At 39.0% G+C, this 14,697-nt stretch overlaps 1 protein-coding gene across 1 annotated transcript in view; it reads left to right on the top strand.

Moving 5' to 3' along the window:
• Positions 1-314: 314 nt before the first annotated feature.
• The window catches only part of ITK (IL2 inducible T cell kinase), a 63,801-nt gene continuing 49,418 nt past the window's right edge, over positions 315-14,697 (top strand). Inside the window, 1 exon segment of the mRNA XM_025434915.3 lies at positions 315-742. Within this exon segment, the coding sequence (XP_025290700.1) occupies positions 605-742 (138 nt within the window). The 5' untranslated portion in view covers positions 315-604.

Genomic DNA, 14,697 nt, shown 5'->3' with positions numbered 1-14,697 from the left:
CAAAAAGGGCAAGGAAGCAGATTCTACCCTAGAGATCCTCCAGAAAGGATCACAAACCTGCTGAAACCTGGATTTTAGCCTGGTGAGGCCTATTTTGGACTTCTGAACTACAGAATTGTGAGATAATAAATTTGTGAGCCACTGACTTTGTGATAATTTGTCAGCAGCAAGAGGAAACTAGTGCACAAACTATACCCATTGGCTCCAGAGCCCGTGTTCCCACCCTAATAGCAACACGCCTTAACTGTTCAATGGGCTAAATCAGGAACTATAAAGATTAAAGTCTAAAGCTTCCTATCATTTTGAGTCTAAGATTCTTCAAATATCATTTCCCAACCATACAGCCAAGGTTATGTATAGTTTTTACATACGCTTCTTAGTTTTGTGAATTTTGAAAGGATGTGGTTATAGCCTTTGACATCAGAGGAGAAGCTCCACGTTGTTGACTGAACACTGATCAAAAGATAGCTTCGGAGGCAAGAGGCCTTTTAACAACTCTTTGAAGATCAACTGCCTCCCCTGTGCAGTCCTCACCCCAAAGCTGTTTCCACAGGTGGTGCCACGGGGTGATGCCCAAAGTGCATCACTTCCCAAGAATTGGATCATGAACAACTTTATCCTCCTGGAAGAACAACTCATCAAGAAATCACAACAAAAGAGAAGAACTTCTCCCTCAAACTTTAAAGTCCGTTTCTTTGTTTTAACCAAAACCAGCCTGGCATACTTTGAGAATCGTCACGGGGTATGTGAGCACTTTGTCTTGTCTTTTTTTAAGCAGTATTTTTTATTTAGATGGGGCTGAATCATGAAGATACACATGGAATAAAATAAAGCCAAAGGAGACACAGACGTGCTTGTTCTAACTGCCTCAAAAGTACAATAAGAATCATCAGAAGAGAATGTGGAGAAAAGTCCAGAGGTGGGGTGGTTGTATTCGGTGATTTTATTCTAAAACCTGCAAAAGAATATGTTTAATATTCGTTAGTGATTTTTTTCCTGCAAGTTCAAGTTTAAAATAATAATGTTTTATATGGCAAATGTTATGATTGGATAGAATTTTAGCTTCATCTGAAATATACTAGATTTTATGGAACATAGATTAATAAAATATTAGCATTTAATGGGATCTAAGAGATAATTTTTGCCCAGTTTCCTTAATTTATAGTGGGGGAAACTGATACTTGGAATGATTAAGTAATAATTCAATGTCAACATTTTTATGAATTTAATTCTATTTGTCCCACTGTCATTACTCACTTGATATCTTGGAATAATATTCCCTGGGCATTTAACTATGTTAAAATTGCAAGACCCAGTGGTAAACCTCTTTATCCCTTGGAAAACTTAGCCAGAGACAGGAGCTGTTGCAGTGCTCTGCAGTACAGATCAATAGTTCTTATCCAGAAGACTACAGCTGCTTAGCTAGGTCAGTCTTCTTATATATCTAGAGATACTCTTATATTCTATAAGATCAGTAATATTATGATTGTTCATGTTGCTCTTATTATCACTGATAATAATGCTGATAATAACCCTGGTTATTAGACCAAACTCTACTCTCTCTCGTGATTGAGCCTGGGAACATGTCTACTTTTTGCATCAGATTATTTCTTTCTATAATGAAAGGTCTGGAGGGACTACCTACAACATTCCTTTCGTCTTTAAAAATTCTTGTACCTGTTTAGGCCTTCTTAGCAAATTTTCAAAGCTTGTGTGTGACTTATTACTATATCATTATTTATTTTTCCCATTATTAAGGAAGTTAGGCAAGAGTTTTCACTTACATTTTACAGAAGGGGAAACAACATTATGTGCTTGGTGGTCACTTAGAGACAAAGACATCTCCATTCCTAGTTGGGATCTGACTTAGTAGGTATAGGCATGAGTTTGGGATCTTTCAAGAGCCAGGCTTTGAGGTGTTCAATAAAATGGAGCCCTGAAGGAGGTCAGACTGGTGATGGAACCTGTGGATGCTGCCAGTGAAATCATACTGCTGCTTCTTTAGAGGTTCAGACATGCTAATCTTCAGGATACTTGTACTGAAAATAATCAATAATCAATCTGAAGGCACATGGTATTACTTATGGACAAGGTCCCTTTGCTAGATACTCAGTAAGTATTTGTTAACTAAGTTAACAGACAGCCAGTAGCCAACTTGGAGGATTCATCATATATAGCTGATAAATCACATGGCATGGGTCAATTTTTTTCTTACTGTGATATTATAACTTCGTTTCTTCTTTCATATTGAGAGAAGAGTCATTTGATTTAAATATCTTTTTCAAAGCCCATTTTGTAGCTTTCACCACTTTGTTTTCCAGGCATCATGAGCTTTAGTTAGCAGTGATCATTTTTAAGCAGTGTTGCTGTTTATGGGCTGTTTGGTTGTGAATTTAGTACAATATTATTTACAAATAATCACACAACCAAAAGGTCTTGATTCAGATTTTTGTTGGTTATAATTTGCATATAGGCAATGTTGTAAAATCACTCTACTTATTCATTTAAGTATTCTTAAAAAACTCCAGGACACTTAATTCTGGGGTGCCAAAGCTAGAGTTCCTAACATTTCCATACAGGATATAGCAGATATATAGTGCACAAACATCACATTTTTTGTTTTCTAATGCCTGTGGTTCATATTCATATGCAACATTGATAAAAGCATTTCTTTAAATATTGTAAAAATCCATTGGTTACAAATTTATCCAAGGTCACTGAGAAAGGTAAGGTGTGTGAGTTGTTAGTATCCATGCCCTATATATGATCCGTTGTTTAGGGTCATTGATTTGCACACAAGTGTGCACTATGTATTACCTGTAAGTGACAATAGCTCTATGCTTATGGGAAGAAATGTTTCTTAAAAACTTAAAGCCTCAGCCTTATCATCTGTGAAGTGGATATGATAATAGTACTCGCTTCACGAGAATATGGTAAAGATTAACAGAGAGAATGTATTTAGACTAAACTATCTGAAATTACCACTCAGTAGATCAAAAAAGACCAGATATTAGCAATTTCGTATAGTTCAACTTAATATGTAATGTACTTAGTTAGCATAAGCCCTGCCACCTAAGAAGCACCTAGTAGAAATTAGTCATTATTTGTATCATCATCATGTCTCTAAAGGAGCAAGCAGGGGAACATAACATATTCATTTTCAAAGGAAGAAAAACATTGAAATGTTTCTCAAAGCCAGGCTAACGTCAGGGTCCTGGATTCTTTCTATTCAGTGATTAAATGCAAGTCTATGGAGATATATATGCATGATGTGTGATGCTGAACCAACTATTGCCCCTCTCGGGGTCACAGCTGCTTTTTCTCTTTGCTCATTTTTAAAAATTATGTTCCTTGTAGTTTTAAGATTCTGTGGATTTATGACATCATATGAAAAATAATCCAACCTACTCAGAAAAAAATTCTGTAATTTTGCAAATGAAGTGTGTTTTTCCTAACTTTAAATATCCATGTCTGAATATCCATATGATTGAGCCTCTTATTCTAACCAGGATTTAATTCTGGTGTCTGGTGATGAAATGTGCAAGTGTTTTCAGTGGAGCCAGGAAGAACTCCCTGCTGGAGCAGTGGACCAGAAGGAAGCATCGAGTTGGCGAGTTGTGTGGCTCACTGGCAGGCATGCTTGCACACACCACCCTGTGCCTGCCAATTTCTTTGCAAACTGGTCCCTGATGCCTGGCATTCTTTAACAGAGGACAATGAGATTAGGGCCCCATGGTGTGCTGGTAAATGTTTGGCAACTGCTGCATTGGTAGTGGCAGTGGAGAGTATCAGGAAGCCCTAATCCATAGTGTTTGCTGATGTCTCTGGTATAAATACTCCCACCATGGCCAATTTCAAACTACGGATGTGAGGTCTACTGGCTCACAAAACTCCTCAAAATTTAACCATCAGCCCTCATGGGCCACAGCAAGCCAACTCCAAAATACCACTGGCAGCTTTAAATACAAATAGTGTTCAGAGAGGGGGTCACCAGCTGAGCAACATGCCTAGTTGTATATGAGCAAAACCAGATTCTTTTTCTGGGGTAAAAGAGAAATGGAGGGCTTTGGGTACTCTCAGTAAGCATGGGATGGAAGGAGCAGCATAGATGGAGAAAAGCATCATTGATTGATGGTCCAGCCAGAGCTGGGTTCAAATTCTTACTTTATCACTTTCTGGATGTGGATCTCAGGCAAGGTATTTAACCTCTTTAAGCCTCTGTTTGCTATTTGTAAAGCGAAGACCCGCATCCTACCTACCTCGGGTGATGTTGAGTATTTCATGAGAAAGGCATGTTATAAGCTTGGCCCTACTGGTAGCACTTCAGTCTTATGAAGGACCCTCAGGACAACCAGAAAGGTCTACCTGTTTTAATGTCTCTACACCTTCAGGACCAAGTTTGTGTTGCTCACCATAGTGTGGGAGCCATTACACGGTGTGGGACAGGGTAAACAGTCAAGACCACCATTCTAGTCAATGCCTGGGTGAGGGCCTCCACTCTACGCTCTACACTCTGCCTGTTAGCCTGCAGTCTGATCTAGCAGCAGAAACATCTCTTGGAGCACGCATTGGTCTTAAATTAAAGATGGTTTAATTTCCTTGCTTCTTCCTTGCTTTTCCTTGCATGTCAATCAAAAACAAAGTTTCTGGTGTCACGCACATCTGGATCAAAGACCAGCTCCCCATTTATAAGCTATGCAGCTTTGCGTAAGTTGCTTAAGGCTGTGTGACTCTACATAAAGCTGTTTGCATTTTTGGTAATGATTAAACATTCCTTCTTCATCTTGCCTTTTAATGAGAAGGAGGTTACCATAATTCTAATAATAATAGTAACTAATATTTACTTAACACTTACTAGGTATCAATCACTGTGCTAAACATAAATTATTTCATCTAATCTTTACAACCGCTCCATACCTTAGGAACCGCTCCATACCTTAGGAAACATTATTACCCTAATTTTCAGAGCAGGTAATGGAGGCAAAGAAAATTTAAATAACCTGTATTGGAAGAATTTAAATAAGCGCCACATGTCTCAGGCCTGAACAGTACCCCCTGATAAATGATGCTAATTCCTAGTAGCAGTAGTGACCTGTGGGTCGCTAGGGTCTCCCCCAGGTTCCTGCAGAGCATGCAATGCCTTCTTGTTCTGATGGCGTCACTGGAAAAAAGCAGTCCTAAAAATCAGCAACCCAGGGCACATGGATCTTCTGCAATAATGTGTGTCATGAGCTCTATCATTTTACACATATTCCAGGACAAATCTTTGCCTTCATCACTTCAGGGAGCCCCACTATGTGTTCAAAAAGAAATGAGAGGCAGGGCAAACTTTGTTTCCTAAAGTTCCTATAAAATTGTATCTCCATTTTCTATGATCACTTTCCCCATGTAACCTGCCAGCAGCTCTCATCTGGAACTACTACTACCTACACCTACTCTGCCCCAGCCCCCCACCACTCTACTCGCCACACAGCAGCCAGCGTGACACCTTATAATCATGTCCCAATGATCCTTATCAAAAGCAGACATGTCCCTGCAGCAATTCTCCTTTTAGACCTAGAGCAGACACCAGAATCTATCACATGCCATCCTCCATCTCAGCGCATGTCCCGTTTTCTCCCGTCTCTCTGGGACCCAACTACGTAAGATTTCTTTCAAATCTAAGGCCATCATTTGGAATGTCAGTTGCTTGGAAAGGCTTCCTTAATTTCTCTGGACTAGGTCATCTAATCCTGTTTTGCTCTGCCTTAGCAATACCTACCCTCTCTATAGAGCACATCCTGGAGTTGCAATTACCCATTTGTTAAAGTGATTATTGTGTCAATGTCATTCCCCCACCCTCCTTTTAATGATAGAGAGGTTCCCATTAAACATTATGAGGGCCAGCACCCAATTTGGTAAGGATCGCATCACCAGTGTCTGTAACAGTGCCTGGCAAATACTACTCACTCATTCATTGTTTGTGGAAGGAAGAAAAGGAGGGAAAGAGCAAGGACATGAGGGAGAGATACCATCGGAGAGGTCAGAGTTACATAAATGAACCCCTAACAGAACAAGTCTCAATTCCAAAAGAGCAGAACAAAGCAAGTTATATAGGACTTCAAAAGGAAGAGTCCTGGGTATAGAAGTAAGTAAACAAGACTCCCCAGAGGTAGAAGTTTTCAAGGCCCAGCCTTGAAAGAGGAAGCAGAGGATTCAGGAGGTTGGAATTTTAAGAGTTGGGTCAGAAAGGTACATGTAGGAATCAGCAGGTGGGCCAGCCCTCCACCCTGACACATCACCCCCACACACATTTTTTTTAGGAGAAAGCACTGTTCTCTTTTTTCCTCCACACTCTCTTCTCTCTTACCCTTTCTTCTCCTCTACAGCTAAACCTGCCTCGATAATATTCTTAAAGCTACCTGAGGATTTTTGTTTGAGACTTTCATCAGTCATATTCTCCTTCTGCCTCACTCCTATGTGATTGAGTTGCCTTCTGGCTGGGCTTTCACTGCCATTCACTGTCACTCTAGGCTCCGTACAATTTATTATCCATGTGACACCTAGAACGAACTTTTAAAATGATAAATCAGGTTTTACTCCCACTTTAAACCCTTCCAGGGCTGTTTAGAGTACTTAAGGAAATCCTCAGCTATGGCTTACAAGACTCTTCATCCAGGAGTCCCTACCTGCCTTTCCAATTTCATTTCACACCACACTCTCTATCCACCATGCCTCTACCACATTTTCCTTCTTTGTGAGCCTTCAACACTCCAAACTCACGCTCCCTGTAGGGCCTTTGGACATGGCCAGGACTAGGGTAAGGCAAGTGAGGGGTAGGTACACTTAGGGCATGCTCGCTCTCTGAGGCCTATGGGTTCTCAGTGCTTGTATTCATTGTTCTCACAATCAGGAGCACCCCAGGCATTTTGAAGGGGCTGTTTCTTAATTGTTTGTGCCTATTTAAATATTTTCTCAGGATCCAGTTCATTTCTTTTATTTTTTAAGTATATGGTTACTTCAATAAATCAGCATCTGTACATATCTATTGGGTATATGGATGTGCTTTCCTGTTTATTTTCTGTCTGTGTATCCGCTGGGGGGTCAGTTCCATGAGAGCAGGAGTACCTTGCTCACCATTGCATCACCAACACCTAGAGCAGTGCAGGGCCCACAGCAAGTGGTCAGTAAATGCCCAGTGAATGAACATAGGTCACAAAAAGTTCAGTTGAATTGAGAAGAGCATCTGGGATGAAAAAAGGTGGGCCTTGTCTAGTGAGGCCAAGGGAAGGGTCCAAAGTGGTCCACTTTAGGGTCCAAAAGGTCCACTTTAGGGTCCAAAGTGAAGTACTTTGCAATTCAGGCCACTCAAGGCCAAAACTACATGGTTTCAATGCCTACCTTGTTGGATTTTCTTTGGGAATTGGTTTTACCTTTGTGATGTGATATTGATGTTTTAAGGAGAAAGCCAGTGGATAGAGAGTGTTTATTTTGGAGGCAAGCACTCCCCATGTTAAAATTGAATTTAATTCCTATTCCTCAGGCGATGTATCTGCCAACCAAGTCTTTGCAATAAAAATAGGCCATGGAGCAATACTATAAATGTGAGGACCTAGTTCTTGACTCAGTCTGGAAGAAAGGTTTCACTGGAAAGTCCAAGAGCTCAGTTTCTTGAGCTATGTGGTCCATGGAAAAAAAGACATCTTCATAGCAAGTTCAGAAATGGACCCTGCAGAAAACCATTTTAAAGTGCTTCTCAAGTTTTCACGGGCCAAATAGTAAATCCTCATCCCTCCATTTTCTGAACCAAGTAGTAATAAATTCTTCTACTTCATGAATTATTAGGCCTACTGAAAAAGCAGATCTTCAAGGGTCTAATTTTCATCCAGAGGTCAGTCTGGGTTTGATTTCATGACACTACAGAGCTTCACTTAAAGTGATCCAGGGACAGAAACAGAAGCTCTGAAATGGTGCTCCATGCATATGAAATTCCCTTTTTAGGTCCAATGTCTGCTCAGTTTCTTGAAATTTCAGTGAACTTGTCAGTATTTTCATTAAATAAGAACCTGATCCAAAATCTTACATTCTCATATAATTCCCATTAACATCAAGGTATTTATAAGCAAGCTTCTCATTATATTATTTTTGATATTTAAAAAGTCACAGAAATTATACCTGTTTAATATAAAAATTCAAATATAGGACTTTCATCCCTAAACTACACCTACTTGTGCCAAAGCTTTTATTATTATTATTTTTAACCTAACCCTGTGTCAAGGAAATATTTTTTTGGGGGGGGTATCTAAAGATTCATTCATTTGTTCAGCAAACATTTCTTGGCATCTACTATGTGCCAGACTCTGGGGTAGGTGCTAGGACTACAGTAGTAAATGACAGAGGAAAGGTGTCTGTCCTCACCAGCTTCCACGCTAGTAGAGAAGACAGACAACCAGCAAGTACATAAATACATGGGGCAGATATAGAGGGTGGTAGGTTGTACGGAAAGACTAAGCAGTGGCTGGGGCTGAGTTGGGAAACAATGTGGTCAGAGAAGGAATTTATATCCAGGCTGAGGCCTGAAAGATAAGAAAAATCCAGTGGTATGAAGAAATAGGGAAAAGCATTTTAAGCAGAGGATACTGACAGTGTGAAGAATTTGAGATAGGAAAAGGCTTGGTCTGCATGAGGCACAGAGACTTGAACATACAGAGTTCAAGACAGGGGTTCTTGCTGACGACACCTTACAGCACCCCTCTTCTGGGGATACTTTGTCCTCCTACTCTGAGTTTTGGTGGAAAGGTGCTTGATGTACCAACAGTGAAGTCCTTGGACCAGCACTGAGCTCAGGCAGCCATTAGCCGCAAAGACTGAGGATGGGTTAGAATCAGGTTAAATCCATTTTGATTAATCACAAGAGACAGAGCAGCAAGCATTCATATCCCCACACCATTTTTAAAAATTAATGAAATAATTATACCCAAGAGTTCTCTGTAGCTCTTTTGTCTAAAGGTATCAGTTTACAGTCTGTGAGAATGACCTTTGCTCTTGTGTAGACATAAATTTCATGTGGTCATAATCATAATGCATGACAATTTTATATGCTACTTTCTTCATTGTTCTTTTATAGATACATTTCTACATATCTACATAGTCTCCAAAGTAATCATTTTTGCATGCATATGATTTTTGTAGTAATCAAATTAGTTCACTTCAGAGATATACTTATCTATTCTATATACCTGAACAAATTGATGAGCTTATCTTCTATTTTTTGACATTCAGGTTGTTTCCAGATATGATGAGAATGCTGAAAAATAATAGTATACCTAACATAAAACTGTCTTCTTTTTTAAATCAGCTCCTTAGGATAGAGTAGTGTGTGGGTGATAACTGTGTCATAGGATAAGAATATTTTATGGCCTCTATCTTTTGCTGCTACATCATGTCATAGAAATTAAAGTAATTCACAGAGCCACCAGAAGTTACCACAACCATTAGAGAAGACTATGTTTCTAAGAAGGAACTTATGAAAACAAAAGAATTCCATTGTTGTGGTGATTTTCAAGTGCACTACTTTTATAGGCTTTGAATGTGAATGGTGAGAGAGTGAGAAGATACATAATATTTCATATATGGATAAGATGATTTGATTTAAAGTCAATCTTATATGTATGTAGATGAACCCACCATCTATAGAGCAGAATTTAAGGAGTGCCAAAAAGCTTCCTCCCCTGCAAAAGATCCCCCATTTTGTTGATGAGAAAGGAGAGGGTTAGAGAAGCTGTGTTTTCCTGGGCCATACATCTGGGACAAATATTAAGTTGGATTAAATGTTCTTCAATGGGTATTTTTGAATCTAAGCTTGTTTGGGTTTGAGAAGTCTTGTAATAGAAGCCACGGTGGCTGAGAAGAGAAAGTTGGGGCAAAGATTTATTGGTGAGTTTCCAGCTCTGTGTGATGAAGGTCCTGAGTGGAGACCCCAGGCTTAGCTGAATGACAGCACCACAGTATCACCACCAACAATAACCAGCACCACTGCAAGGAGAGGACTGAACACATTCCTACAAATTTTCTCATGTAATCCTCACAGTTATTTGAAGAAGATAAAAGAAACATTCTGTTTTAGAGAGGAAGCAATTGAGACATGGAAAAGTTAAGAAATTCGCCCAAGGTGACAGTAGTGGTAATAAGTGTAAAAAGCAGCATCTTGCCTTGGGCTATAGTAATTCCCTGTAGTTTGATCCCACTAAGATGTGTATTTCTGATATCATTTTGGTTGCCCAAGTAGAATCTCCTTCTGTGAGAATTCTCTGTAAAACGGACGCAAGCATCTTGGCCATTCTGTTTCTCACTACAGGTTTGTGAATTCACCAGTCTCATGTGACTGCAGTGTGCTTCTGTGGGCCTGGACTCTGTGGGCTAACAAAAATGAGTTCCTGAACTTGTAAACCTGAGGCTCTGCTCTTGGGGTGACCTCTGCCAAGGAGGATGCTATATAGGTCTCAGCTCTATTTAGTTTACCAGACTAGCTAATCATAATAACAGCTATCCCTCATTAGGTACTTTCTTAGAATAACATTCTGGGAATACATACCCATCACGGTAATACAGGAAAGACTGCCAAATAGGGGTACAAGCCAGGACTAGGAGCCCGGAAAGTGAGATTGAGGCCACTAACACCAAATGTAGCTCCTCCTCACAGTCCTTACTATGGTCAATTTCATGTACAGAGATCCACTTAAGTGTTTCCCAAAGTGGAGTACCACAAGGGGTGTACTAGATGGTACCTGGACAAACCTGGTTTTGACACAGTTTTAATTTAATAGTTATATGCATATTGCAATTTACTTTAGAGAAGAGTATTTTTTAATGGATGGTGGTGCTTTACAACTTCCTTAGAATAAATCTGTTGAAGTGAAAAATTAGTCAATGTAAATAATAGCATTAAATATATGGTACCGATTGGTAGAACCACATAATGATGGAAATTGTGTGGGTGGGTTGCAAACTGAAGGCTGGAAACACTGAATCCATGGAATAGCAAGCAACATGAATCACCATTCATGATTCTTTGCTTTTATTTTATTTTTTAAAAGATTTTACTTATTTATTCATGAGAGACACAGAAAGAGAGGCAGAGACACAGAAAGAGAAGCAGAGACACAGGCAGAGGGAGGAGAAGCAGGCTCCATGCAAGGAGCCCGATATGGGAGTCAATCCCGGAAATCCAGGATCACGCCCTGAGCCAAAGGCAGACACTCAACTGCTGAGCCACCCAGGCATCCCTGATTCTTTGCTTTTAAATACGGATACCTAGTCTGCTCAGAGAGCAAAGTGTAATAATCCCCCTGGACATTTATAGACACTGAGGTGCATCCACAGAGACCAGGGCATAGAAGAGACAAGCAAAAGAGATCTTCTTGGCCCCCATGCTCTACCTAGGCAGGTGTGACTCAGCCTGCTGCCACCAATATCTGACCCCCACATTTCTCTGAACTCAAGAGAAAGCTGGTAAAATTCTTTAAAAATCCATTATAAACCTGAATGACATTAGGTTACTACTGTTCTCGTTGCTTTCATCCATGTTGCAAATTGATATCAGTTTACAAGGCAGAACTGTCAGTAGAATGAACTCTTGCCCCCTGCCAGTATGCCCTTTGGATTTCAGGTCTCTGTTTCCACAGCCACTTTTGTTAGACCATCTTCTGCAAAATATAGACTAATTTTTAAAAAAATTCTTGAATGGTTAATACATTAACATAAATGTTTCAAAAACAATTACAAAGCATTAGGCAATGGCCGACTCCCACTCTTATCCTAAGCCATAGCGCTTCATTGCCTGAAAACAATCAGTATAATCAATTTATCAGTTATTCCAATAATACTTTATGCACATACACATAAATGCAAATAAATATTCTTTTCTTCCTTTTAATACAATGATGACATACTTTACACATACTTCTTAGCCTTCTTTTGGTTTGTTAGCAATACTTTTTAAAAATCAAATCATACCTATGTGCAAAGTGTTTCTTCATTCTTTTTTGTGGTTGCCATAATATTTTACTGAATGGATTAGAAGTTATCTTAATGATGGACATGTAGTCTGTTTTCCAATATTTTGTCATTATAAATGATGAGGAATAATAACCTCATATATATGTAACTTTCTGTATCAATACATCCATAAAGGGTGATTTTGTCCATCATTGGCAATGTCTGAAAAAAATTTTAGTTGTTATAACTAGGGAGGGGAGAGCTACTGGCATTTTTGGGTAGAACCTAGGGAGCTGCTAGGCATCCTACAAAGCAGAGGACAAACTCACAAGGAATTATCCAGCCTAAAATGTTAATAGTGCCAAGGTTGAGAAGCCTTAGTCTGTAGAAAATACTTCGAGAAGTGGAATTGCTGTGTCAAAGGATATTTGCATCTGTTATTTTATTAAATACAACCAAACTATTTTCCATAGAAGTTGTGCCCATGAACATTCCCCAAGGCCATGTGTGTGATGCTTGCTTTGTCAAAACCTCACCAACACCATATTACCATATGTTTTGATATTTGCAAGTCTGACAGGTTCAGAAAAAGGTATCTTGGTATAATTTATTTGCATTTCTGTTTTTGTAGCAAGTTTGAGCATTTTTTTCATATATTTAAAGAGAAATTCATATTTCTTTTGCCTGTTTTTCTATAACCTTGTCCATATTTTCCTTAATAATTTGTAGGAGCTCTTTATTAGCTCAGTCCTTTGTGTAGACTAGTTTTGACCTAACTTTTCACTGTCAAGAGATTTGTATCCACCTGCCAAACCATTACTATTAAAAGTTTTGTCATAGGGCTCACAAACATCACTTTCTGCTGCACACTTAGCTTTACCTGCTGTTCCTTCAATCCTAACAAATATTAATTAAGCGTCACCTTTGTGCTAGTGTTATTTTCTGAAATGCCGGGAAGTTGTTATTAATTTATACGCTTTGGCCACTGACCCTCCAATGTTTGAAAGATATATAGGAAAATAGACTCTTTCAAATTCATTAACAATCTCACAAGGCCTATTCTGGAAAGAAGGAGGGTTTTAAAAGAGCATTTGCAGAGCAGAGACAAAATGTGCAGGGCACCTTTAGGATCTACTTCACACTGGCCCACAGCACTCACTTCTTGCTCTTCATTTCTACATAAGGCCTTTTCTCTCTACTCCCTTTTGAAAGCAAATCTAAACAAACATGCTTTTTTAGGGCAAAGATCACTAATATATTTATCTAACATGAATGAGGCCTGGAAATTATTCCTGAATTATTGCTTCACTTCTAAGATAAATATACCCACGTAAAAGTACGGAGTTGCCTTCTTAGAATCTATGAAGAAAATAGCTATCACTCAAGAAGAAGATGAGAGCACCATCATGAACCTCCATGGATAATAGAGAAGAGCGGTGACAGGTGCTTCCTAGCTGCCACTTACTGCTAGTGGGGTCAGGGGGTTACAAGAGCAGAGAACTGCTTCATTTTGCACACCCATCATTCGATGTGTACCCCTTAGCCCTCTCCAATAGTCATCTGCCAAAGTTGTAGTTCATTGTGGTGTTTTTAAATTTATGAATGCTTTAAAATATTATTTTCATTTTTCTGCTTAGTAAATTTACATGCTCACTGAAAAATGTCGTATATTATAAAAATACATAACTTACACTGAAAGTCTGCCATAGTGGTACCCACAAGAAGGCCAGTGTTAGCAGTGTTCCTTTTGTATTATTTCTTTGTTTTACATATACTATTATATATTTTGTTATTTCTTTTCTCAAAAATGAGACAATGCCCCATCTATTGCTCTAAATATTCTTTTTTCAGAAAAAATATATTTCTGTTCCTCCATATACACCAGCCTTCTCTTTGTTAATGGCCACAGATTAGTCACAGGATGGATGAACCCTAAGTAATTTAGCCATTTGTCTGTTGGCGAATATTTAAGTTTCTCTAGGCTTTTAGTGAAATAAATAATGCTGTTATGAAATCCTTTTACCTACATCTTTACATATTCTGAACCAATGTCTCTATAGGATAAATCCTATAAGGGAAATCTATATATGTATGTATTTAAATTAATTGTTTTTAAATACAATAAGAAAGATACATGTTAATGGTAAAATAGTGAAACAGAATAGAAGGGTATGAGGTTAAAAGCAAAGTTCTCTTTCTACTTCCTACTCCCAAACACCAGAGCCATTCCCGTTAATGTCTGCTCTTCATAGTGTCTCATGAGAGAATACACTCATAATTTTAAGAAAGGATCCCAAATTTCCCTCTGGAAACTATATGAGAGTATAGTCCATTATCTCTCTGTTTTTTCTTCTCTCACTTTTTCTTCTTTTTTGAGGTAAAATTTTCACATTTTCCTCTTGGGTCGTCAGGGTGCTACTACTGACAAAATGGCAGACTTTGAGGGAAGCTAGCGTGTTTTCCCCACAGCACAACCAACCTCATTGAAAACCACGTTGTGAAAAGCTGAGGTGAGGAAAGCCAGTTGACTCTGGTTTAGCTATGACTAAAAGGGCTTGTAGAAAAGAGGAAAGAAAAGAAGGTAGGTGTGGGATGGATCATAGTTTCCTGACTTTATGTCTGCCCAGGAGCGTCAACATCTTCTCCCTTAGCTCCAGATTCTCCCAGAACTGAAAAGTATCATGGACTTAGGGCCAGGTGAAGATGGGTTGGGGGAGGGGA

The sequence above is a fragment of the Canis lupus genome, chromosome 4 (assembly GCF_003254725.2).
Source record: "Canis lupus dingo isolate Sandy chromosome 4, ASM325472v2, whole genome shotgun sequence".
Taxonomy (NCBI): domain Eukaryota; kingdom Metazoa; phylum Chordata; class Mammalia; order Carnivora; family Canidae; genus Canis; species Canis lupus.
This window is presented reverse-complemented; position numbering and strand designations above follow the sequence as displayed.